Source organism: Phycodurus eques, chromosome 9 (assembly GCF_024500275.1).
Source record: "Phycodurus eques isolate BA_2022a chromosome 9, UOR_Pequ_1.1, whole genome shotgun sequence".
Taxonomy (NCBI): domain Eukaryota; kingdom Metazoa; phylum Chordata; class Actinopteri; order Syngnathiformes; family Syngnathidae; genus Phycodurus; species Phycodurus eques.
The window spans coordinates 12,710,722-12,735,537 of NC_084533.1; the positions used below are offsets into that span (position 1 = coordinate 12,710,722).

The following is a 24,816-nucleotide window of genomic DNA, read 5'->3' on the forward strand; positions in this document are numbered from 1 at the left end:
GTTGGACTCCGCCAAGGCTGCCCTTTGTCACCCATTCTGTTCATAACTTTTAGGGACAGAATTTCAAGGCGTAGCCGAAGCATAGAGGGGTTGGTGGCCTCAGTATTGCATCTCTGCTTTTTCCAGATGATGTGGTTCTATTGGCTTCATCAAGCCGTGATCTCCAACTCTCACTGGAGCAGTTCGCAGCCGAGTGTGAAGCGGCTGGGATGAGAATCAGCACCTCCAAATCTGAGACCATGGTCCTCAGTCGGAAAAGGGTGGTGTGCCCTCTCCGGGTCGGGGATGAGATCCTGCCCCAAGTGGAGGAGTTCAAGTATCTTGAGGTCTTGTTCACGAGTGAGGGAAGAATGGAACGGGAGATCGACAGGCGGATCGGTGCGGCGTCTGCAGTGATACGGACTTTGTATCGGTCCGTTGTGGTAAAGAAGGACCTAAGCCGAAAGGCGACGCTCTCAATTTACCCTCACCTATGGTCACTAGCTGTGGGTCGTGACCGAAAGAACAAGCGGCCAAAATGAGTTTCCTCCGCAGGGTGTCCGGGCTCTCCCTTAGAGATAGGGTGAGAAACTCGGTCATCCGGGAGGATCTCAGAGTAGACTCGCTGCTCCTCCACATCAAGAGGAGCCAGATGAGGTGGCTGGGGCATCTGACTCAGATGCCTCCCGGACGTCTCCCTGGTGAGGTGTTCTGGGCATGTCCCACCGGGAGGGCACCCCGGGGACGACCCAGGACACGCTGGAGAGACTATGTCTTTTGGCTGGCCTGGGAACGCCTCGGGATCACCCTGGAAGAGCTGGATGAAGTGGCTGGGGAGAGGGAAGACTGGGCGTCCCTGCTAAAGCTACTGCTTTGACCTGACCTCGGATAAGCGGTAGAAAATGGATGGATGGATGGAATCTCTAAAGTACAACTGTTCCGTGGTGTATTGGCGTCACTGTGTTTTTATTTTATAACTATCTTTTGGATAAAGTGCATCCATTTATTCCAGGTTCAAACAGTTGTCGTCATTAAACCTTGTGACAATGTTTTAAGCAGGGCCGGCTACACGTTCGGGCAAGAGGGAGCACACCTCTCTCAAACAATGCCGTGCCCCCACAAATCAAATATGCACATGCTTCCCCAACTCTGTCTCGTCCGCTTCATGCTGTGTGCTGTGCTGTATGTCTGTCTGTTTGATCAGCTGTCTGTAGTCACTGTAGTAATGGCCACAAAGTACTATATTGTTTAAGAAAATATCCATCCATCCATCCATTTTCTGAGCCGCTTCTCCTCACTAGGGTCGCGGGCGTGCTGGAGCCTATCCCAGCTGTCATCGGGCAGGAGGCGGGGTACACCCTGAACTGGTTGCCAGCCAATCGCAGGGCACATACAAACAAACAACCATTCGCATTCACAGTCACACCTACGGGCAATTTAGAGTCTCCAATTAATGCATGTTTTTGGGATGTGGGAGGAAACCGGAGTGCCCGGAGAAAACCCACACAGGCACGGGGAGAACATGCAAACTCCGCACAGGCTGGGCCAGGGATTGAAACCCAGGTCCTCAGAACTGTGAGGCTGACGCTCTAACCAGTCGGCCACCGTGCCGCTTTAAGAAAATATGTTCTTCTTAATTATTTAAGTGTCTTGAACATTGACTAATTTTGTATGCATTTGTGTAATTTTATTTGAGTGATTGATGTGAATTGCGCTGTGTGGTGATCGTCAAGGTAGTGTCAGTCCGTAACTAAAAGTGGCACAATTTTGAGTTCCAAAATAAGAGCAAGCCGGAAGTGCTCTGTTGGTTTCTTTAATGTTGCTAGCTTTGTGTCGTTTTGACAGATTTGCTCTGTAAATTACGAAGTGAAGAAGACGAACAAGAAGTGATGGGGAAATTTGGCATCCAGGAAACAAACTTGGAGGGACAGATGGGGGAGGACTTTTGTCAAAAGCATGGAAATGGCTGTAGTGAACAATTTCTTCCGGAAGAGGCAGGAACATAGGGTAACCAACAAAAATGCAGGTAGAAACACGCAGATGGATTACATATATATATAATATATATAATCTAAAGGAGGTTACTGACTCTGTGGTGGGGAGGAAGATTAAAAAAGACAAAGGCAGAGCAAAGAACCATGTGATGGAAACTGAAAAAGGAAAAGCGCTGTGTGGCTTTTTGAAAGGAGGTGAGACGGGCTCTCGGTGGACAGGAGGAGCTTCCAGAAGACTGGACCACTACAGCCAAGGCGATCAGAGAGACAGGCAGGAGAGTACTTGGTGTTGGAAAGGGGAGAAGGAGACTTAGTGGTGCAACCTTAAAAGGTAGGAAAGCACACAAGGAAAGAGGTTAGCTAAGAAGAACTGGGACACCGAGAGGACTGAAAAGAGGGGACAAGAATACCAGTAGATGCGACGTAAGGCAAAGGTAGAAGGTGGCAAAAGGCCAAACAAGATGTATGCCAGACAGTAAAAAATGAAAAAAGATCCATACAGGTTGGCTAGGCAGAGGGATAGAGATGGAAAGGACATGGAGCAGGTTGGGATGATTAAGGATAGAGATGGAAATGTGTTGACTGGTTCCAGTAGTGTGCATGTGAGTTGCAGATGAACACACAACATCAAAAATGGCAATGGAGAGAGGTAAAATCACCCATGGTTGAAATCTTATTTGACTGAAATCTTGTGGGGACAGCAGCGACATGGAAAAATGTGAACAAAGCAGCTTTAACAAGATGACACAACAAATTTGGAAAAGCAAGATATTCCCCATCTAGGGCCTTATTTAAGAGAATTGTTTGATGTTGTTGGCTCCAAGAATTATGCCCGGTGAAAGTGTTGTCTTACGCCATCCTAAACACACAAAAGAACATCTCTTTATCTGTCAAAACACTTAAAGGTACGGTATGTATTTTTTCAGTTGTAATCATAATGTAGCATTTTTGTTACTCAGTTCACAACATTGGCACTTAAAGGAGTCCAGTACTTCTACTTTTACCAATTTACACAAGTATTTGTACTTCTACTTCAGTACAGAGTACTTTTGCCACCTCAGTCGGTGAAGAAGTGTAACCGCGTCAAAGATCCTTTCAGTAAACTAAAGAGACAGTTGAAGTTAACAGTTCCGCCATGAAAAGGTGAGGGCGCTCCTTCCAGACCACCACGGCTCCTTTCTCACAGTCACACTACTGCCCCCACCACACATAGCACTTCCTCTTTTGTGCAATTTCATGGCGATCGGGACAGAGGGAACCACCGACGCACGCACACTGTCTCAGCACTCTCCAAAGAGTTTAATCGGGGTAAATAAATGGCTTCTTTTTTTTTTTTTTTTTTTAAACCCCAGGATTTGAACGCCGGCTACCGTTGTAGTCCTACTTGAATTGAGTCACGTGGACGATGCACAATATATGTTTTGAAGAAATGTTCCTTTTAGTTTGATTTCCCCTCCCCACCGTAGCGCCACTCGCTGATAACAAATCGAGCGAAATGGGCTCCCTCCTCTCGCATCTTTCACACACACACACAACGGCACGTTCGTTGCTAGCTAGCGTTAGCACTGTTGCTCACGTATTTAGTTCTGTAAATCACTCGAGACCGTCATGCTCACTGCTGAACTGTAGCCACGCAACCTTAGGTACTGCACGGAAGTCGGTGCGGTTTGGTCTTTTCCATTCAAATATCAGCTCCAAATGCTTGTGTTTGGGCTAGCTAGCCTTTATGCTATGTCGTTAGTTAGCACCAGTTCAGATAGCTGCGAACGGGAAACGTATTCACCGATGGGGCGAGGCGTGATACATTTATAACCCTCTTTGAATCAAACCCGTGCGACGTAAGAAAATCACATCCACCATTCATTGTAGTGTTCCAGTTAATTGATATCTGGAAGGCGGTCTAGCTAGCGTGCTCGGCTAAAGTCAATTGGGTAACGGTGACTTGCTTGCTAACAAGGCAAACCTAGTTCCCGCGGCAGTTTGCAACTTCGCCCCAGTTAAACACTTTAAATACTCCCGATTCTAGGGTTTGGGTTGCTTTAACAAGTAGTGCTTTTAAACGAAACGTGTGCTCAAGTGTCAAATGCTATGCGGGTTCACTGTGACGTTACTATTTGCTAACTTGGCACTCCGCATGCTTAAAATTACAACACGATGCGCTTGATATCACTCGTGTATCAATGCACATCGCGGACAAAGTGTGTAATCTCACAGTCTGTCCGTGTTACCCCATAAGCGTATCTTGGATTGAATATTGGCTGTGTGGTTGTTGTACATGACGTGCTATTGTCAAGCCAGCTCGATGCATGCAGTGGTGCCAGCAGTTTGACGTTATCAATCTAAAGTCTGTGTTCCTTTTCTTTGCTTACAGTATCAACTACTTTAACAACTGAAGGGTCACAACAGACAGTACTTTTCAGGTAAGTGCTGTCAACATCCCATTACCTTTGTCTTTAAATGTAACAATTGCACTTGATCTCACGTGACTGTTGCCAAGTTTAGTTCGTTCCAAATTGGAAATAAAGGAGGATAGCCCAGAAATAAAAGTTAATTCCCAGAATAAAGTAGATATTTGCAAGCATGTCTGAAATGCAAAATAAGGGATACTTTGAGGAGGTTGCCACTGACAATAATTAAGATCAAATATTGGATAAATAAAATCACAATTTTATGTAAATACATTTTGCACGTCTGCATCACAGTTCTGTGGTTTGGGGTTTGAATCTTAGTCTGGCGTTTCTGTCTGGAGTTTTCATGTTCTCCCCATGGTTGCGTGTGGTTTCTGTGGGTATTCTGGCATTGTCACCGATAATGTTACCTTATTGAAGACTCTTAAATTGTCCATAGGTTTGAGTGTTTGTTTGTGTTTTCTGCAACAGACTGGGGACCCTAATTTTGATTGATTGAAGTTATTTATTTTGAGCATGCTGTACAAAAACTGAACGGGGGGAGGCCTGGGGGGGACGGAGGGAAATCTACAATATAAATATCTCATACTGAAACACCATCTACTGCTTGTCCGAAAAGGAGAAGGAAGAAGTTAAACTTAAGTTCCTACCCCTTCACCATAACCTAAAATACATTTTCAAGAAGTGCAGTTCAAAATACATGCATACATACACCAAAATTACTTTTACATATCGCATATAAACGCTTGTATACACATATACTGTACTACTACTAATGAGGATAAGCTGTACATAATATAGATGGATGGAGGCTCCAGCTCACCCACGACCCTAATGAAGATAAGCAGTATAGAAAATAGATCGATGGATGGCTATTTTGATATGACATTCTTTTTAAGATGAGGATTAGTGAGGAATCAAGTCAACGTTCAGGCACAACAACTCCATCATCAGTATGAACAGTTTAATATGATTGTGGTTTACATGTATTATAAATGTTTTTTCAGGGAGAGAACTACACACACTGAAATGGCCTCTTTTGTCTAGTTTGTTCAATCATCATCTAGAAGTTTTTTTTTTAAAACCAATCATTGATGATGTAACCCAGGTTTCAGTTATAACTAGCTTTGCGGTGATCCTGAACACAAACACAAATAAAACCCATCATGTTAAACAAAGTAGGACAGGCTGGCACTCACCACATAACACAAGAGAGTATTTAAAAGAAATGTCTATATCACTGGCGGAGACGTCGCCGAGGATGATCAATTACGGCGACTGTGGGACCCGGGAGAACAAACTATGGTTTGCACTCTCACCAGGACAATGTGTGGTAGACGTCTCCAGACAGCGTGTCAACCAATTCAACCGTAAATCGCTGATATATGCCTAGATACAGTATATATATTTTCCCAAAACAGAATAAGATATCAGATGATGTAAACAAACTCAGAGCAACGATGGTGAATGCAAAGCGACGAATAAAGGAGACATTTGTGTGGACTGAATTGGCTGGAAAAGCCATGTCATGCTCAGAAGTTAATGCAGCACGAATGCAACACTGGTAATCCACCTTTGGTTTTTATTGTTGAAGCCTTCTAGGGGAAATTCTTTCAATTTCTTGCTTGATGTACAGCTTGAGTTGCTCAACAGTCCGGGGTCTCCGTTGTCATATTTTGTGCTTCATAATGTGCGACAAATTTTCAATCGGAGACAGGTCTGGACTGCCTGCAGGTTAATCTAGTTGGCATGGGTATCGTTAAGATTTTAATGATACTACGACTACTAACGATACTGCTTATTGATTCAGTACTTTAATTGTATTATTATCTAAACCTTTTTAAAATACTAAAACATGTCAGAATTAATACTGATTTAAAAACAATAATAATAATGAATTCAACTGCAACGTTATTGTAAAATAACAAAAAAGAAAAATTACAGAAAAATAAATGCTTTGACCAAATCACTTATGTTAAACATTATATAAACCATGTGTATTCAGCTAAAATGTAAAAAGGTAAAATGTAAAAAAATTCCTGAAGCAAAGGTCTGGAAGATCATATGTTGTGCATTTATTGTGACATATATTTAAGTAGCTGAGTAGTTCTATCTACATCTGCTTGTAACAATAACCCATCGGTCATTTTTCTGAATTATCTCCCTTTCCCCATCTTTTTAACTCAGCTTCCACACTGAGTCTCTCTCTCTCCCCCTCCCTCCCCTGTCTCTGTGTACAGTCAGTGATTACTGCCTAAGTTGCAGACTTCATTGGCTGAGTAAGGTCACATGGGATGGCTTAACTCGCATGTGATTGGCGTGTACCTTTAGTCTATACTGTAAAGCCTGTTATGCTTTGCCGCTTAAAACGGAAGCACCCCATGTGTCTCGAATCATAACCTTTCTTTTGTGGCTATAGATGGGGGTCCGTATGAGACTCTGTTATAGGGTTATATGGCAGTTTTTATATATTACGAATCATATCGCAATATGATCGCACTACATAGGCACAGGAATGGGCATGGGCAGCTGTGGCCCAATGGTTAAGATCATCGCCTGCCACCATGGGGGACCTAGGTTCAAGACCCCGACTGTACCATCCGCCAACATCCCCCGGACTCACGGCTGTGGTGTCCTTGAGCAAGACACTAATACCCGGGCGCTTCAGCTGCCCCCTGCTCCAGTGTGTTCCACTCACATGTGTATGTGTTCACTGTGATGGGTTAAATGCAGAGAACAAATTTCGTGTACATGCATGCATGTTCATGACAATAAAAGGTGATTCCAATTCTTCTTCTTTTTTTTTTTTTTTCCCTCTAAAAAAAAAAAAAAAAAAAAAAGGAGCCAGCTGTGCCTCTCGCGCACGGAGCTGTTGTTGGGTGAGCTGGATTGCTTCCATTTGTGAAAATGCTTCTTTGATGAATATCTCAAAAACAAATTTGCTAGTTAGAAATGAGATTGGAGAAAAGATGCAATGTAATGTTCATATAGCCAAAATAAAGGGAATAAATTTGAATAATAACTGGCACAGCACACCAACATCATAACCTTATCGTAACTGTGAAATATGATGTAAGTGACATCATTATATTGGTGTGCTCTTCCAGCTTAGGGCCTGGACAGCTTGCTATCATCAATGGGAAAAATGAATTCACAAGTTTATCAAGATATTTTCAGAAGAACTTGAGGCCACTGGTCCAACAGTCGAAGCTCAAAAGAGGATGGGTGTTGCAACAGGACAAGGTTGAAAAACACAGAAGCAAATCAACAACAGAATGGCTTCAGAAGAAGAAAATACAGTATGTTTTAGAATCAGTCTAGGTTCTGACATCAAACTGGTTAAGATGCTATGGCATGACCTCAAGAGAGCGATTCACGCCAGATATCCCAGGAATCTTGCTGAACTGCAACAGTTTTGTCAAGAGGAAAGCTAAAAAATCTAATCATTTAATCTGCAACTACAGGAAACGTTTGGTTGAGCGTATAGCTGCCAAAGGTCAACCAGATAATAAATCCAAGGGTTTTCTTTTTTTAATGTTTGTTATTTTCATTAAAAATATGAAAACATAATTGTTTTTATTGGTATTCTCAACTTTTATTCTTGTGATTCAGATGATCAGACTACCATTGATGACCAATTTATGTATGTAAAAAATTCCAATTGGTTCATACTTTTTCCTCCCACTGTACTCTGGGACCTGGTTTAAGAAATTATTGAATTCGAGGTCCCAAAACACCAGCTTTGTGTGGATGAAATGCAGAAACGATTTAAAAAAAAAAAAAAAAAAACTGTATAGCCAAAAACTTTAAAACATAACTGAAGTTAGAAAAGTAAGTTTATGCATTCAGTCTAAAATTTTAGCTGTTACTTTTTGTTTGCAGGTCAACAGGACTGGAGATTATTAAGAAGCTTTTATATTGGTTCAACTGTGTTCAACATCCAGACTGCTCAGTCTATGGCTCTGATGGACAAACATAAACAGGTCAAGCGCCAGAGGCTCGACCGCATTTGTGAGGGTGAGTTTTTATTTGTTGGTTGTGGTGTGGTGTGGTGTGTCGCAAAAGAAACCAATTTTTTTTTTAATAGTAGCAATCATTAACCGTAGTCCGTTGAGTGAGGTCAAATACCATAGTATAACTATATAAAAAATAATGCTCTTTACACAAAGATAATTTGTAATGACATTCAAGGCTAATATTTTCTTTCCATATTTAAAAGCGCTTATCTCGAAGGAGCCAGGACTTAGAAGTGTACACTCACGAGGCACATAACGTACCAGATCTTTGTCTCTCAGTCAATGCATCACTTCAAAATTTCTTCGTACCGATGACGACTTTCCCATTAGCCAGGGCTTTTGCGCAATCCAGCGGCATTTTAGGGCATTACTGAAAGAGTACAAAAATATTTTTTTATTTTAGTAAAAAGCTGAAGGTTGCTCAGAAAACATGTTTTAGTGAATTCGTGAATAGCAAACTGTGAAGAGGTGGGGTTTCACTTTACAGGATTTTATTGGATTGTGACATTGTTTTTTATTTGCTTAATACTAGACTAGGAATGTTTTAGGTTTTAAAGTTTATTGACTCAATTATGGGCTGCAGAAGCTCCTCTTCAAGGACTTGGGCTGTGGAACTGGAGGGTAATGGTTCGAATCACACTGTGGACAAGAAAGGAAATATTGCAGCTAGTTGTTTAAGACGTGCTGGGTGTCCATGAGCAAGAGATGCAGCACTGTTTTTGTGCTTCTTCACTCTGAATCTTTCTCCTTTTATGCCTTTGTGTGTGATCAGTTTCTGTGTGGTGTGCAATATAAAATTTATACAGCAGTGTAAATTGATTTTACCCTTGAGGGATTATGATCACTATGATACATTAAATACAACTAAATGACACTATCTAGAACAATAAGAGAGAAATATCTGAATTTCTGTTTAGCAAAAGTATTTTTAGTGACATGATGAAGTGTAGTGAAGTCACTGGGCACGCAACTTTGTTTTTTGGGAGCGCGTGGTTGAGAGTAGATGATAGAGATGAGGTTTGAATGGCGATCTTAAAATGGAGGGAATATTGTGTGAGAGTCTCTGGAGACAGATGAGAAGGAGAGTACAAGGTGAAGGGTCGTGACTGCAGCCGTGGGGAAACGGGCCAGCTGTCTCTTTAAAAAAAAAACGACAACGGCCCCCAAACCGCCCTCGGGCCTCTGCTATATGTTAATGAGGTTAGTGCTGGTTGGCTGGCCCTCAATGGAGCTCCTGTGATTGGACAACGGAGGTGGTGGGTGGGGAGGTGCTGGGCGTGGATGACAGCTGAGAGAGCGCTAGGGAGGGAGAGAGAGAAGCAATAGTGGGAGAGCAAAGCGAGAGAGGAAGCAAGGCTGACAGACTTCATAATGCAAGGTTAGCGTTTTAGCTCATGTGTTTTTATAATTCGGATTGTGTTTTGTCAAATCTGGGACCTGGGCTGCTGGTTGGAGCAGTGACGTCTGGTTTTGGGTGTGGCGCAGCTAAGTGTGTGTTTTCTCCCATGTGTGTTGCTCAGTGTGTTTGTGTTGTCGCAGCCGTTAAGAAGGAACTGAATAACAGCGTGTGTGTATGCGTGCACGTCTGGGTGGAGTACCATTTCTTACTGCATTATCATCATCTGCTGCCCCTCCCCCCTCACCTTTCGCTCCTCCAACTGCAGCCAGAGGGAGCATGCAGAGGAGGGGAGGGGAGGGGAAGGGAGGGAGAATGAATGAATCACTGAATGAAGTGTATTGTGTGCGGCCATGCTTGCATTTTGTCGGCCCCGCTATGCCAATGTCATTTACTCAAATTACCCTGTGTGTAGGCCCAGCAACTTGTTCTGAGGCCTTCTTTGTCATGAAGCTTTTTGGTTAGTCTTTGTCCTCATGTAAGAAGGAAGCCTGTTCGCATTCTGGAACCATCTGTAACGCATTTCAGTCTTTACTACAAAATGGAAAGCACTTACTTGTTTTACAACTGCTGGGTGTTTGAACTTCCTTTAATACGCATGTTGATAAATATCCGACATCTCAGGAAGTGATCCTTCAATGCTAGCTGTCTTCCCTCCTGTCCACTCTCCCTGTTACCTCTTGTCCCTTGTCCAAGTGGATGTTCCAGCTTGTGCGCACACCTGTCACACAAGAGGAACAATATGGTGTGCAGTGGGCTGCTCTAAGCAGGAACGGAATTTGGCTTTGCTGTTAAAAAAATCCAATCCAGTGCCGCTTAATTTTCAGGGGCGACATTGTTGTTCACGTCCTTTTGTTTGTGATTTCTGAAATGCAGCATTTGTTGGCAAGATGCTTTTGTTAGAAAGGTGCGTCTCTCATGAAAGTGGGAAGGGGAGGGTGTGTGGAAAAAATATGGACGACGAACTCTCCCGCATGAGAATTTAGGTCATGACTCAGACCCTGTCATGAACCCCTCCCCTTTGCCTCCCCTCTTGAGACCCTGCAGATTTCTACCCCCCAGCCACCGCACTCCCAGTCACCTCTTCCCCACCCCATCCCTACTCCTTTGCATGTCCCCCATACATACAGTGAGGTACGTCAAATTCTTAGACTTAAAGGTCAGAGGGCAAAGATTTTAAAATGTTTCTTGATAACTCTAGAACCCCTTTACAAACCACATCTGCCATTTCGAAGTGATTATATGGCAGATATACAGCAGTTAAATCGATAAATATGATGCAGAATGCGCCTTCTGCTTTTTGCATCCCGCGCCTTCCGGTCTTCGTCTCTTTCCGGTGCTGTGACATCACACAAGCCAAACATCCTGTTCATTTGGCGTTGTGTGCTATTGCTCCGTGCTGTTGTTCCCGTCCTTGTATATTTGTTGTCGTATGATTTAACGATGTCACGATGGTTTATTGTTTGGCATTTGGTTGTACAAATGGTTCAGGTAGTGGCAAGAGTTTTTTATTATTTATTATTATTAATTTTTTTGGGCTTTCCAAGTGAAGAAGTAATATGTGACCAGTGGATAGTGAAAGTCACTCGACAGGGGAAGAAACGTGGTCAGCTATGGGTGCCTAGCAAGCATTCCAAACTCTGTGCCAATCACTTCGAACCGGCATGTTTTGAGAAAGCATTGGATACACAGGTGTAGTTAGGCAGAGGCTGGAACCAGCTGCGGTGCCAACTATATTTCCTACGGCCATCGGAACCTCCACCGCCAGCAAGAGAACTAAATCTCGCAGCCACCACGATACACCAGCGAAGCGGCGCAGACAAGAGGTGGGCATTTCCTTGCATATACCTACGACTCTCTTATGGTTACTATGCACTGGAGAGTAGGAAAAAAAGACCCACACAGTACTTTTCAGTTCTGTCGTCTGTACTTTTGACTATATGACAAGCCAACAGACACACGGCAACTAGAGCGAGGTGCACACAATATATAGGAACACTGCATCCTATGTAAAAGCTTGTGCCGTGTCACTGAAACGTATATGAATATATAATACGTATAGACGTGCTAAAAAATATTGGCACCCCTGGGGTGGCATTATTTCAAGCCATGAGTGTATAAAAAGACATGCTTTTGACATACCGTCACATCGAGCCAGTGGCCACTCTCTTTTTCTGTTGTAGAGCTGCTACTTGGCTGCTCGTCGCCGTCACTGTCTGATCGGCTCAACCGTGTATGGTTTGACGATGCCAAGTTCAGTTGGGTGCTCCTGTACGTCGAAATCCTCCTCCTCCACATATTCCAAAACGTTGCTCGCCATTGCGTATAGTGTCTAGCGTGCTGTGTTTGTCAATTGCAAAGTCACTTCTGGTAGCCCTTGCGGTGGATAGAGTAACCACACCCCGGTGTCTTGAGCTTCAGGTATGTTCGGGGAGGACACAATATGCGTCATAAAAACCTCATTTTTAACTAAACTATGGTTGAAAACTTGCTGGAAGTTACGTGCATGTATTACATAACATATAAACAATGAAAATATGAATTTTAACTGACTCCATAACATCTTTGTCATCTGACCTTTAATTAACGTATAGAGTAGGCTTCACACGATCAGGATTTTGGGGTTCAGCGATCCCCGTTCAGCGATAACCGATTCGATCACAAGAGGGAGCAACGTGTCTATTTAAATGACTTCCTTTACTGTGTATACTTGTGAACTTAATTGCTCAAAAAATTATATTTACAATAAATGTATCTTTGTTCATCTGTTTATGCCAGTGAGGCATAGTAACAGACGGAACAAATGAATGGAAGACCATTCATTGGTCTTCTATTAGAAGCATCCCATTATACAGTGACCAAAAAAAACTGGTACTGTCCCAAAAATAGCATCTTCCAGAATCCAAAGACTTTTGTATTCCTGAGTTAACACCGCAACAATGCCGCTAAATCGTACAATTGACAATAGAACCATCCTCACATGGCCGCCATGTCAATGCTCCACATTCAACATGGCCGCCACCAGTGATGCCAGTGACAGTCCATCTAAAATGGCTGCCATTTTGATTAATGAGTAATGTAACGCGTTACTGTATCCAGGAACGTAATCAGATTACAGTTACTTCATCAAACCAATAACAGTTAATATTGAGTCAATTATTTGTAGCTGTTGACTTGAAGAAACAGCAGTCCATCTGTCCAGTACCATTTTACCAAGTGGGCAGACATCTTCCTTTCTAACGATTGAGGGAAATGACTGGGAGGTCATTGTTTATCATACAATCCACAGTGAAGGTGCAGTAAATATACAAGTGCAAAGAAATGCACGGCTTCACTGTCGCCACAGTATTTTTATTTTCCTTAGTAAAGAGACTTTGATTTTTGTTACTTTTTTATTGACACATTAAGAATAGAGTTTTACTCGCATGTTAAGCGCACATTGCGTTGTGGGTTAATTATTCATACCGAAGTACGCGGTCATAAATAGTCATGGGGATAAGGACTGACTCACTGTAGGACTTAGAATACTTAGCATAAATATTTACAATGAAAAGTAAAAGCTCTAAATGTCGTCTGCAGTCCGGACTGCTCGTGAGCTGGTTTAACTCGCTGCACCACTGACGTTCACGTAAGTGCTTCTCCCCCCTCAATTCACCTACAGCTCTGCTAGTTAAACAGCTGCGTATACTTGTCACAGGGAACAAAAACGTTTTCCCGCTCTTCGCATCACAATTACAGTGGTGGGAGCGCGTGTGTGTGTGTGTGTGTGTGTGTGTGGTCACATGCTTGTGTGTGTTGTTTGGGGACGAAATCAGGAAAAGCTACCAACAACTCTATATCCATCCATCCATTTTCTTCCACTTATGAGGTCAGGTTGCGGGGGCAGTAGCTTTAGCAGGCAAGCCCAGACTTCCCTCTCCACATCCACTTCCTCCAGCTCTTCCGAGGGTATCCCGAGGCATTCCCAGGCAAGCTGAGAGACATAGTCTCTCCAGTGTGTCCTGGGATGTGCCCTGAACACCTCACCAGGGAGGCGTCCAGGAGGCATCCTAAACAAATGCCCGAGCCACCTCATCTGGCTCCTCTCAATGTGGAGGAGCAGCAGCTCTACTCTGAGACCCTCCCGGATGACCGAGCTTCTTACCCTATCTCTTAAGGGAGAGCCCGGACACACTGCGGAGGAAACTCATTTCAGGCGGTTGTATCCGGGATCTTTTTCTTTCGGTCACACCCACAGCTCATGACCATAGGTGAGGCTAGGGACGTAGATCGACGGGTAAATGGATAGCTTCGCCTTTCGGCTTAGCTCCTTCTTCACCACAATGGACCGATACAAAGTCCGCATCACTGTAGACGCTGCACCGATCCGACTGTCGATCTCCCGTTCCATTCTTCCCTCACTTGTCAACAAGACCCCAATATATTTGAACTCCTCCATTTGGGACAGGATCTCATCCACGACCTGGAGAGGGCACTCCACCCTTTTCCGACTGAGGTGGTGCTAATTTTCATTCCAGCCTCTTCACACTCAGCTGCGAACTGCTCCAGTGAGAGTTGGAGATCACGGCTTGATGAAGCCAACAGAACCACATCTGCGAAAAGCAGAGATGCAATACTGAGGCCACCAAACCGAACCCCCTCTACACCTTGGCTGCGCCGAGAAAAATTTATGAACGGAATCCGTGACAAAGAGCAGCCCCACCGGAAACAAGTCCGACTTACTGCCGACAATGTGGTCCAAACTCTGACACCGGTCGGACAGGGACCGTACAGCCCGTATCAGGGGTTTCGGGACCCCATTCTCCCGAAGCACCCCCCACAGGACTCCCCGAGGAACACGGTCGAACGAATGGCACAAGTCCACAAAACATATGTAAACTGGTTGGGCGAACTCCCATGCACCCCCGAGGACCCTGCCGAGGGTGAAGAGCTGTTCCACGGCCAGGACGAAAACCACACTGCTCCTCCTGAATCTGAGATTCGACTGACCCTCCTCTCCAGCACCCCTGAATAGACATTACCAGGGAGGCTGAGGAGTTTGATCCCCCTGTAGTTGGAACACACCCCCCGGTCCCCCTTTAGGACCACCACCCCAGTCTACCAATCCAGATGCACTGTCCCCGATGTACATTCTATAATGCAAATAAAATAGTAGTGTTGGGCACAATCACACTTTTAAACAACATTAAGTACAGTCCCATCTGTTTCCCCCAAGCCCAACAACATCAAACCAGCACTCACATTCACATATATACTCATGGACGCATGCGCGCGCACACAGTTGGCTTCATGGACCCCCACACAATCGGAAACCACAGAACTTGAACAAGATGCAGGGTTTTCTCTCTCTCTCTCTCTGTCTCTCTCTCTCTCTCTCTCTCTCTCTCTCTCTCTCTCTCTCTCTCTCTCTCTCTCTCTCTCTCTCTCTCTCTCTCTCTCTTACACTCTCTCACTCAAATGTACTTGAGAATGTTGTGTTCTTTTTACATGTTTAGGTACTTACTGTATTTGGCATGTCAAGTAGCTCACTTAAAGTGCCTTAAACTACACTAATGTTTAAGTTATTGGTTCATGTTGATGTCATTCTGTAACCTGTGTGGGGTACAGTATATAACCAAATTCTGGGTACGCTTAAGCTAATGCTTTTTTTGTACTGTGCATAAGTAATATTCCTGCCACTTGGCAGCTGTTGAACTAAACTAAAAGTTACTTGTAATCTAACTTGGTTACTTTTCATATCAAGTAATCAGTCAAGTAACTAAGTTACTTTTTCATGGTAACTGTGGCACCACTGGCCACCATGTAGGCACATCTTTTGGAATTGGATCTAATCATATTGTATATCTTTGACCTGGAAATGCATCAATCCCATTCTCTGCCTGCATTGCGCCACAGCGCCAGTAAACAACAGCGGCCAATTCTGGAACTAACCGACTTTGTCAACAGAATTAGAAGTGACGAATGGAAATTGTTTTCAGACACATTGTTCCGGCCCGCCGATCATGTTTTATCCACTATAAGTTATACCGGGGTCTGATTAATCGAGGTTCCACTGTATAAATAATAAAGATATCGTTAACATTTCCTTATACAGTCCCCTCCAAAAGTATTGGAACGGCAAGGTCAATTCCTTGGTTTTTGTTGTATAATGAAGACATTTGGGTTTCAGATCAAAAGATGAATATGTGACAAAATTTCAGAATTCCAGCTTTTGTTTCATGGTATTTACATCTAGATGTGTTAAACAACTCAGGAAAGAGCATCTTCAACAAGTGACAATGTAATGATTAACATGGTCACATTGGAAGTATAAGAGGTCGGTGGAGTCTTATTGTTATGAATATGAGTAACATAATTTTCTATTTAGAGTGCCGTGAAAAAGTATTGTCACCCATTTTTTGCCCTGATCAGCTGCTAGGTTATGCAGAAAGGAGGATCTGTGTCCCTTTTATGCCGGAACTGTTTTTCTGTGCGAAAGTGCACTTTTTTAAATATTCCCCCTGTGGTACTTTGTATTATCTTGGCTATTTCTTGAAAATTTCAGTCGGACAGAATGAGGTTTTAAAAGGGAGTGTGACCCCCTTTCGCCCCCTTCTCAAATTCAAAATTTTCTGCATAGGTTCCCCACTCTAAGATTATCAAAGAAATGCAAATGTCAGACAAAGATAACTCAAGTAAACATGGAGAAAAACAACTATTTAAAGGTACCTGGCCATTTGTGTAAAAGTAATGGTCTCATAAATCTAATAACTGGTTGGGCCACACTCAGCAGCAACAGCTGAAATCAAGCATTTTCAATAACTGTCAATGAGTATCTGTGTGGAGATATTTTGGCTTCAGCAACAATGGAGGGTTTTAGAGCATGAATGGCCTCTTTAAGGTCATGCCACACTATTTCAATCGGATACAAACAGGTATCCGATTGAAATTCTTTAGCTGTTGTCCTGGGTTCCTTTGTGACCTCCTGAATGAATTGCCGCTGTGCCCTTAGGGTAAATTTTGTTGGCCGGCCACTCCTGGGAGGGTTCACCACTGTTTTCTCCATTTGAGGATAATGGCTCTCACAGTGGTTCGCTGGAATCTTCTAGCTTTAGAAAATGGCTTTGGAACCCTTTCCAGCCTGATAGATGTCAGTTACATTATATCAATTCTCTTCTTGAATTTCTTGGGATCATGACATTTTATTGCACCTTTTTGCGATCTTTTAGTTGACTTAATTTGGTCAAACAGGTTCTATTTGTGATTTCTTGATTGAACATGTCTGGAGGTAATGAAAAACATTTTTCAGTTTTTATTCATGATTTAACGAGGACATTACTTTTGCAGGCGGCATGGTGGGCGACTGGTTAGAGCGTCTGCCTCACAGTTCTGAGAACCGTGGTTCAATCCCCGGCCCCGCCTGTGTGGAGTTTACATGTTCTCCCCGTCCCTGCGTGGGTTTTCTCCGGCCACTCCGGTTTCCTCCCACACCCCAAAAACATGCATGGTGGGTTAATTGACAACTCTAAATTACCCGTAAATTACCCGTAGGTGTGAATGTGAGTGCAAATGGTTGTTTGTTTTCTATGTGCCCTGCGATTGGCTGGAAACCAGTTCAGGGTGTACCCCGCCTCCTGCCCGATGATAGCTGGGATAGGCTCCAGCACGCCTGCGACCCTTGTGAGGAGAAGTGGCTCAGAAAATGGATGGATGGTTGGATTACTTTTTCACACAGGGTTAGGCAGCATAAGTTATTTTTTTTTTTTTTTTTTTTTTTTCCCCCCCTTCAATAAAATCACCATTTCTAAACAACATTTTATGTTTACTTGGTTTATCTTTGTCTGCTATTTACATTTGTTCGATCTTAAACATTAAAGTGGGTAAACAGCAAAAATATAAATTTGAGAAGGGGGTCAATACTTTATCACGCCACTGTATAATCTTTTCTTTTATTACATTCTTCACTTTACACCCTTTGTTAAAGTTGTGCTTGCAAAGAAAACCTACATGGAAATGTAATGCTTTGACTCTTTCTGAACTGAGATCTGAAGACTTATGAAGTGTCATACTGCAGTCTTGCATAACGTCATTCATGATGGAGTCCACATTTAGTGATGAGTTATGCACACAAGAAAAAAACCTCAGCCAAAGGAAAAGCAAAACACGCAAACCCATTCAACTTTTACAAGTTCTACTTAGGGCTGCAACTAAGGATTATTTTAACAATTGATTAATAAATGAATCCTATTAAAAAATAATAATAAAATAAAGAATTATTCCCAGCCCTTGGGACCATTTCAAATGGGCAGTGCGGAAAAGTGCACAAACAGGTTGCTGCATGAACTTCCCAGAGCTCTTGAAGTATTAAATTGATTTAAAAAAAAAAAACCTAAATCATTTTGAGGTCCCATAGCTTTACAATAGGCTAAAATAGGACTATACCCACAAAAGCACACAAATGTATGCCATACAATATCTGCTAAAAAAATGCTTTTGTCATCCCCTGTCCCTATACTGTCTCCTCAATATCAATTGCCACATCAAGATTTTCAGGCATGCCTGTAACCTGCCTGTTTCAATGTGAATCTAGTAATCACATTCCCATTCTTGACGTCTTAAGTTTAGCTCTTACATATAAGACATTCAACTGATGAAAGCATACTACGGCCTGGTGTACATACAAAGATTTCATTTTAGTTTTCATTTACGATCATTTACGATCGTTTTTGTGTTCTTCAGTCTTAGGTGCTTCTTTGATTGGCTACATTCTGTTCCAAGTCACACTTCTCGGCGTCATGACTCTGGAGTCCCCCCACACATTTGGTCGTAAATATTAAACATTCATTATTTAAGATTGTCGGCCCCGACCTGTTTTGGACCCTAAAATCAGGACGAATCCACTCTTAACACACCTCAGACCTAGGGACAATAAATAACACTTTCATAACATAGCTCTTATCTCATCATGGTCATTTTCTGAATTCTAGGAGTCAAGGGAGTCTTCTATTTTATACACTACAAGAACATTATGTAGACAATATATTCATTCATTCATTCATTCATTCATCTTTCGTACCGCGTGTCCTCACTAGGGGCGTGCCGGAGCCTATCTCGGCTATCTATGGGCGAGTGGCGGGGTACACCCTGAACTAGTCGCCAGCCAATCGCAGGGCTAGAAAATATATAAATAAATAAATACAAGATAGCTGTGATAGGCTCCAGCACTCCCGCGACCCTTGTGAGGATAAGCGGCTCAGAAAGTGGATGGATGGATGGATGGATGGATGGATGGCTGGCTATTCTCATGAATAAATTGTGACACCATACTTTCCCTATGAAAAATGTACACGTATGTTGTTTATATACTGTACTGACAATAAACAGGTGAGTGCTCCACTCCACTGATGTCCACTGAGTGGCACATGAGACCTTGGAAATTTTTGTGGTTGATATTTTCAAAATAACTTTGAACTTTGTAACACTTAAAATTATTCTGAGCACAAGTTTGTTTGGCTAGCATAGGCATGTATGTACTGTATTTCTGATCGAACAGGATCACTTACATTTGCCTTGGCTTCTGGAATATGGGCAACTGTTATTGTACAGTCACTGCACGCATTGAAAGCATCGGGACTTGATCATCAGTTATTAATCAGGATCTAATCATTAACCAGCAGTGCTGATATCATCCAAATTCAGCGTTCAGGTTTTTAATCTCATCAATCTGTTATGCTTGTTTCTAGGGTTGGGCATCATTTGAATTTGAGCGATTCTGGTTCCGGTTCCAAACTATTGTCGATTCAAATTCTTTTAGGGTGGTGGGTCAAAAAGGTTTGCATGGTTTAAATAAAAGGTGTCCAAATTATGAACATCCATTTTCTTAGCAGCCCGCAGCATAGACTAAAATGAACATTTGACTCGAGGTTCTTTATAACCAGTATCAATATCAAACCTATGAACTAAAAGGAAATGTGTGTGGAACTAGCCTAATTGACTTAATATTCATTCACTAATGTTTCAGGTAAAAGTTAAATATTGCATTGTTAAAATAGTTATTTGGGACTGTTTCATAACGTCAAATGGTTTATATGTGCAAGTTTTAACTTGACTTCCTGTTTTAAGCTTGTATCATTTTATTTTGAAGGGTACGCACCATAACTCAGCATTTTGGCACAAAAAGTAACTTCACACGGCCCCGGTGATTTTTCTTTCTTTCTTTCTTTTTTTTTTTTAATGGATGGAACCAAATGCTATAAAACGCTGATTCCTTTCCCTACCCACCGATGAGGCACAAGGTTAGTGTTTGTGATACTGTGAGACAACATTTGTGAATTTGATCCCAATTCATTGTGATGTAAAGTTGCTATGGTGAAGTTCGAGCCCAATGTTAAATTAAGCTTATTTATTTATTTATTTTTTCATTGGCGCTTACGTTGGTTTGAAGACGAAAATAAATGCTAAAAACCATCAGTGCAAGCAACCGTTTACCTTGTTAGCTGTCTCAATGTTGACATAGACTTATTTTATTGTTTCACTCACCCAGTTGACTTCACTGAAGCTCCGTGCGGTGTAGGCTGAGGTAGATGATGTTACGGTAATTATTTATTAACCTTCAAACAACTGCTAATTTAACACACATGGAGCAGCAACACAAACAGCGTTGTGAAAAGGTATTGCCCCCCACATCTTCTCAAATTCTTATAGTTTTGGAGTTTCCCCACTTTAAGATCATAAAACAAATGTAAACATCAGACAAATAACCCAAGTGAACTTAAAATACTGTTTTTAAATGGTGATTTCATTTATTAAGGGAAAAAACGTAAAAGTTATATAGCCCTGTGAAGAAGTAATGGCCCCCTAAAACTAATAACTGGTTAGGCCATCCTCAGCAGCAAGAACAGAACTCAGGTGTTTTCTGTAACTGTCTTTCACATCTCTGTGGGGATATTTTGGCCCACTCTTCATTGCAGAATTGTTTTAATTTGGCAAAAATGGAGGGTTTTCAAGGCCTCAAGCCCATTTTAGCCCCGATATCGGCCCGGTTAGCTATTGCAGAAGATTTCCAAAGATCGGGGCTCACATTTTCTCGGGAACGACAAAACCTCTGACATAATCCATGACCATCGATTTGGCCCAACAATAGCCCGACGACGCCAAAATAAAAAGTCTAGCATGTTTGAGTTTTTGGGGATATCTTCTGTGTCATGTGACATATCGACTACTTTCCGACATTGCACTTCAACATCGACCAATAGGATTGCATATTGTGACTGACGCATCACCTCTCGTGCTCGCTGTTGTCAACATACATGGGCGCCGTTGTCAACATTTATTCATGTGCACGAAACAGTGTTTACCAAAGGTTTAGAGTATAAATGTCAAACTCGGGCCCGGGGGCCATGTTTGGCCCACGATGTAATTATATTTGGACTGCAAGACCATATCAAATGTGTATTAGAGCTGGACCGCCAGTATATATAGTACATGCGCCACTAATATTACAAATCCCTAATGCTTTGCTAGTGTGTTGGCCCATCAGTCTAGACCAGCGCCCGTCCCTTCCCTTTCTGTTGCTGTCGTTAGCAACTAGGTTACCAGTCTCCTCGGGCAGATTTACATTTCCCCTTCCCAAAATTGGCCAAACGAAAGATGGAAAACAGTTAACTCCCAAGACAGGTTGGAGGCAGATTATCTGTTCACTAAAGTAAAAGACAGACTTGTTTGTCGTGTGCGGAGCAACGTGGCTGTAACAAAGAATATAACATAATTGAATTCATGTTTTTCTTTAATGCCGTTTGTCAACTCCTAGGCAGGGACTGTTAATAGTTAAAAGTTTGGCTTTTTGTTGAAGGACATCTTATTTTTTTGGGTTGTTTTGTTGTTGGCCTTTGAAAAAAGATTTACATCAAAAACAGGTCGTTGCAGTTAGATGAATAGAAGATGGAGAGACAGAAGATTTCATGTTCTCTAAATACAAAACAAAGAACAAATACTACTGATGTCTTTTATTGCAAATTTGATATCTCATGTTTATAATATTAAAGTTTGTTTATTCCAGTTTCAGTGTATAAGCAAAATTTAAGATTGTTTCTCATAATAAACGTTAACGCTACGTTTCTGCAGAGAAGGGAAACATGCACATCGCAGTGATTTTTCATGAATATTGAGTTTGGCCCGTGACGACGTCCCAATTTTTACTTTTGGCCCACTGGCGAATTTGAGTTTGACACCCCTACTTTAAGGGGAGCGTCAATCAGTCCCTATCACCTGCAAATAGCGGGGGACCACTGTAATCAGTTATTCTTGACAGAAATAGTCTCAAAAAGTGTTTGTCCTTGAACATTTAGCTTGTAGTCTTTAAAGATCAGAGGACAAAGATGTTATTGGGTCAGTTAAAATTAATATTTGCATTGTTTATGTAATACATGGACGTCACAAGTTGTCAACTATCGTTTAGCAAAAAAAATTTGATTTTAATTTCGTGTATTGAGCACTCCCCGAACATACCTGAAACTCGAGACACCGGGGTGTATTTACTCTATCCACTGTCAAGGCTACTGGAAGTGAGGTTGCTATTGCCAAACACAGCGCGCTAAACTGTATACGCAATGGCGAGCAATGTGTTGGAATATGAGGAAGAGGAGGATTTCGACGTACAGGAGCACCCACATGAACTTGGCATCGTCAAACCGTACGTTTGAGCCCATCAGGAGGTCGGAACCTGACAGTGACGACGACAAGCAGCCAAGTTGCGGCTGTACAACAGAAAAAGAAAGTCCATAATTTACAACCCCAATTCCAATGAAGTTGGGACGTTGTGTTAAACAAATAAAAACAGAATACAATCATTTGCAAATCATGTTCAACCTATATTTAATTGAATACACTACAAAGACAATGTATTTAATGTTCACTTTGTTTTTAGCAAATAATCATTAACTTAGAATTTTATGGCTGCAACACGTTCCAAAAAAGCTGGGACAGGGTCAAGTTTAGCACTGCGTTACATCATCTTTTCTTTTAACAACATTCAATAAATGTTTGGGAACTGAGGACACTAATTGTTGAAGCTTTGTAGGTGGAATTCTTTCCCGTTCTTGCTTGATGTACAGCTTCAGCTGTTCAACAGTCCGGTGTCTTTGTTGTCGTATTTTACGGTTCATAATGCGCCACACATTTTCAATGGGAGACCGGTCTTGACTGCAGGCAGGCCAGTCTAGTACCCGCACTCTTTGACTATGATGCCACGCTGTTGTATCACATGCAGAATGTGGTTTGGCATTGTCTTGCTGAAATAAGCAGGGGCGTCCATGAAAAAGATGCTGCTTGGATGGCAGCATATGTTTCTCCAAAACCTGTATGTAGCTTTCAGCATTAATGGTGCCTTCACAAATGTGTAAGTTACCCACGCCATTGGCACTAACACAGCCCCATACCATCACAGAGACTGGCTTTTTAACTTTGCGTCCAAAACAGCCCGGATGTTTCTTTTCCTCTTTGTCCCGGAGGACACGACGTCCACAATTTCCAAAAACAATTTGAAATGTGGACTCGTCAGACCACTGGACACTTTTCCACTTTGCATCAGTCCATCCTAGATGAGCTCGGGACCAGAGAAGCCGGCGGCGTTTCTGGGTGTTGTTGATAAATGGCTTTTGCTTTGCATAGTAGAGTTTCAGTTGCAGGTACAGATGTAGCGCCGAACTGTATTTACTTACATTGGTTTTCTGAAGTGTTCCTGAGCCAATGTGGCGATATCCTTTACACATTGATGTCGGTTGTTGATGCAGTGCCGCCTGAGGGATCAAAGGTCACAGACATTCAATGTTGGTTTTTGGCCTTGTCGCTGACATGCAGTGATTTCTCCAGTTTCTCTGAACCTTCTGATGATGATATGGACGCTAGATGATGAAATCCCTAAGTTCCTTGCAATGGTACATTGAGGAACATTGTCCTTAAACTGTTCGACTATTTTCTCACGCACTTGTTAACAAAGAGGGGAACCTCGCCCCAGCTTTGCTTGTGAATGACTGAGGGAATTCAATTCAGGGAAGCTCCTTTTATACCCAATCATGGCACCCACCTGTTCCCAATTAGCCTGTTCATCTGTGGGATGCTCTGAACAGGTGTTTGATGAGCATTCCTCAACTTTCTCAGTCTTTTTTGCCACCTGTCCCAGCTTTTTTGGACTGTGTTGCAGCCATAAAATTCTAAGTTAATGATTATTTGCTAAAAACAATAAAGTTTATCAGTTTGAACATTAAATATCTTTGTAGTGTATTCAATTAAATATAGGTCGAACATTATTTGCAAATCACTGTATTCTGTTTTTATTTGTTTAACACAACGTCCCAACTTCAATGGAATTGGGGTTGTACTTGCTCCAGCATCCTCACTTGTCGATAGAAACAAAGAGTCATTAATAAAATATAACAGGCATGGTCATTGTGTCAGAAAGTTGAGGGGTGCCAATATTTTTAAGCATGCCAATACATATTATATATTCATATGTTTCAGTGACACGGCACAAGCTTTTACATAGTTTGCAGTATTCCTATATATTGTGTGCCCCATGCTCAAGTAGCTTTATAACACTGCGCACAGAAAGTCTTTGCCATGTCTGTTAGCTTGTTATATAGGCAAAAGTACAGTACTAAAAAGTACTGTGCGGGTCTTTTTTTTCCTACTGCCCAGTGCATAATAACTATAATCGTCGTAGGTATATACAAGGAAATCCTCACTTCTTGTCTGTGCCGCTTCGCCGCTACATCATGGCGACTGCGAGACTTAGTTCTCTTGCTGACAGTTGAGGTCCCGATGACCGTAGGAAAAATAGTTGGCACCGCTAATCCAACCGCTAGTTGGAATAGGTGCTCGGCACCCACAGCTGATCACGTTTCTTCCCCTGTTGATTGACTTAACCTATCCACTGGTCACGTATTCCTTTTTCACTACCTGAACCATTTGTACACCCAAATGCCTCATGAAATCGGTAAATCATATGACAACAAATATACAAGGATGGGAACAACAGCATGGAACAT

The 24,816-nt window shown here is 42.3% G+C and overlaps 1 protein-coding gene across 5 annotated transcripts in view; it reads left to right on the forward strand.

Annotated features, from left to right (window-relative positions):
* The first annotated feature begins 3,163 nt into the window (after nucleotides 1-3,163).
* Nucleotides 3,164-24,816, forward strand: part of ctbp1 (C-terminal binding protein 1) — a 43,899-nt gene continuing 22,246 nt past the window's right edge. Inside the window, exons 1-3 of one of the 5 annotated variants that reach the window (XM_061685658.1) lie at nucleotides 3,164-3,281; nucleotides 4,345-4,393; nucleotides 8,264-8,398. In XM_061685658.1, the coding sequence (XP_061541642.1) occupies nucleotides 8,338-8,398 (61 nt within the window). In that variant the 5' untranslated portion in view covers nucleotides 3,164-3,281; nucleotides 4,345-4,393; nucleotides 8,264-8,337. Of the gene's footprint in view, nucleotides 3,282-3,464; nucleotides 3,634-4,344; nucleotides 4,394-8,263; nucleotides 8,399-9,686; nucleotides 9,776-24,816 lie in introns of those variants that run through there. The other 4 variants (XM_061685661.1, XM_061685659.1, XM_061685660.1 and 1 more) reach the window with 4 other exon arrangements.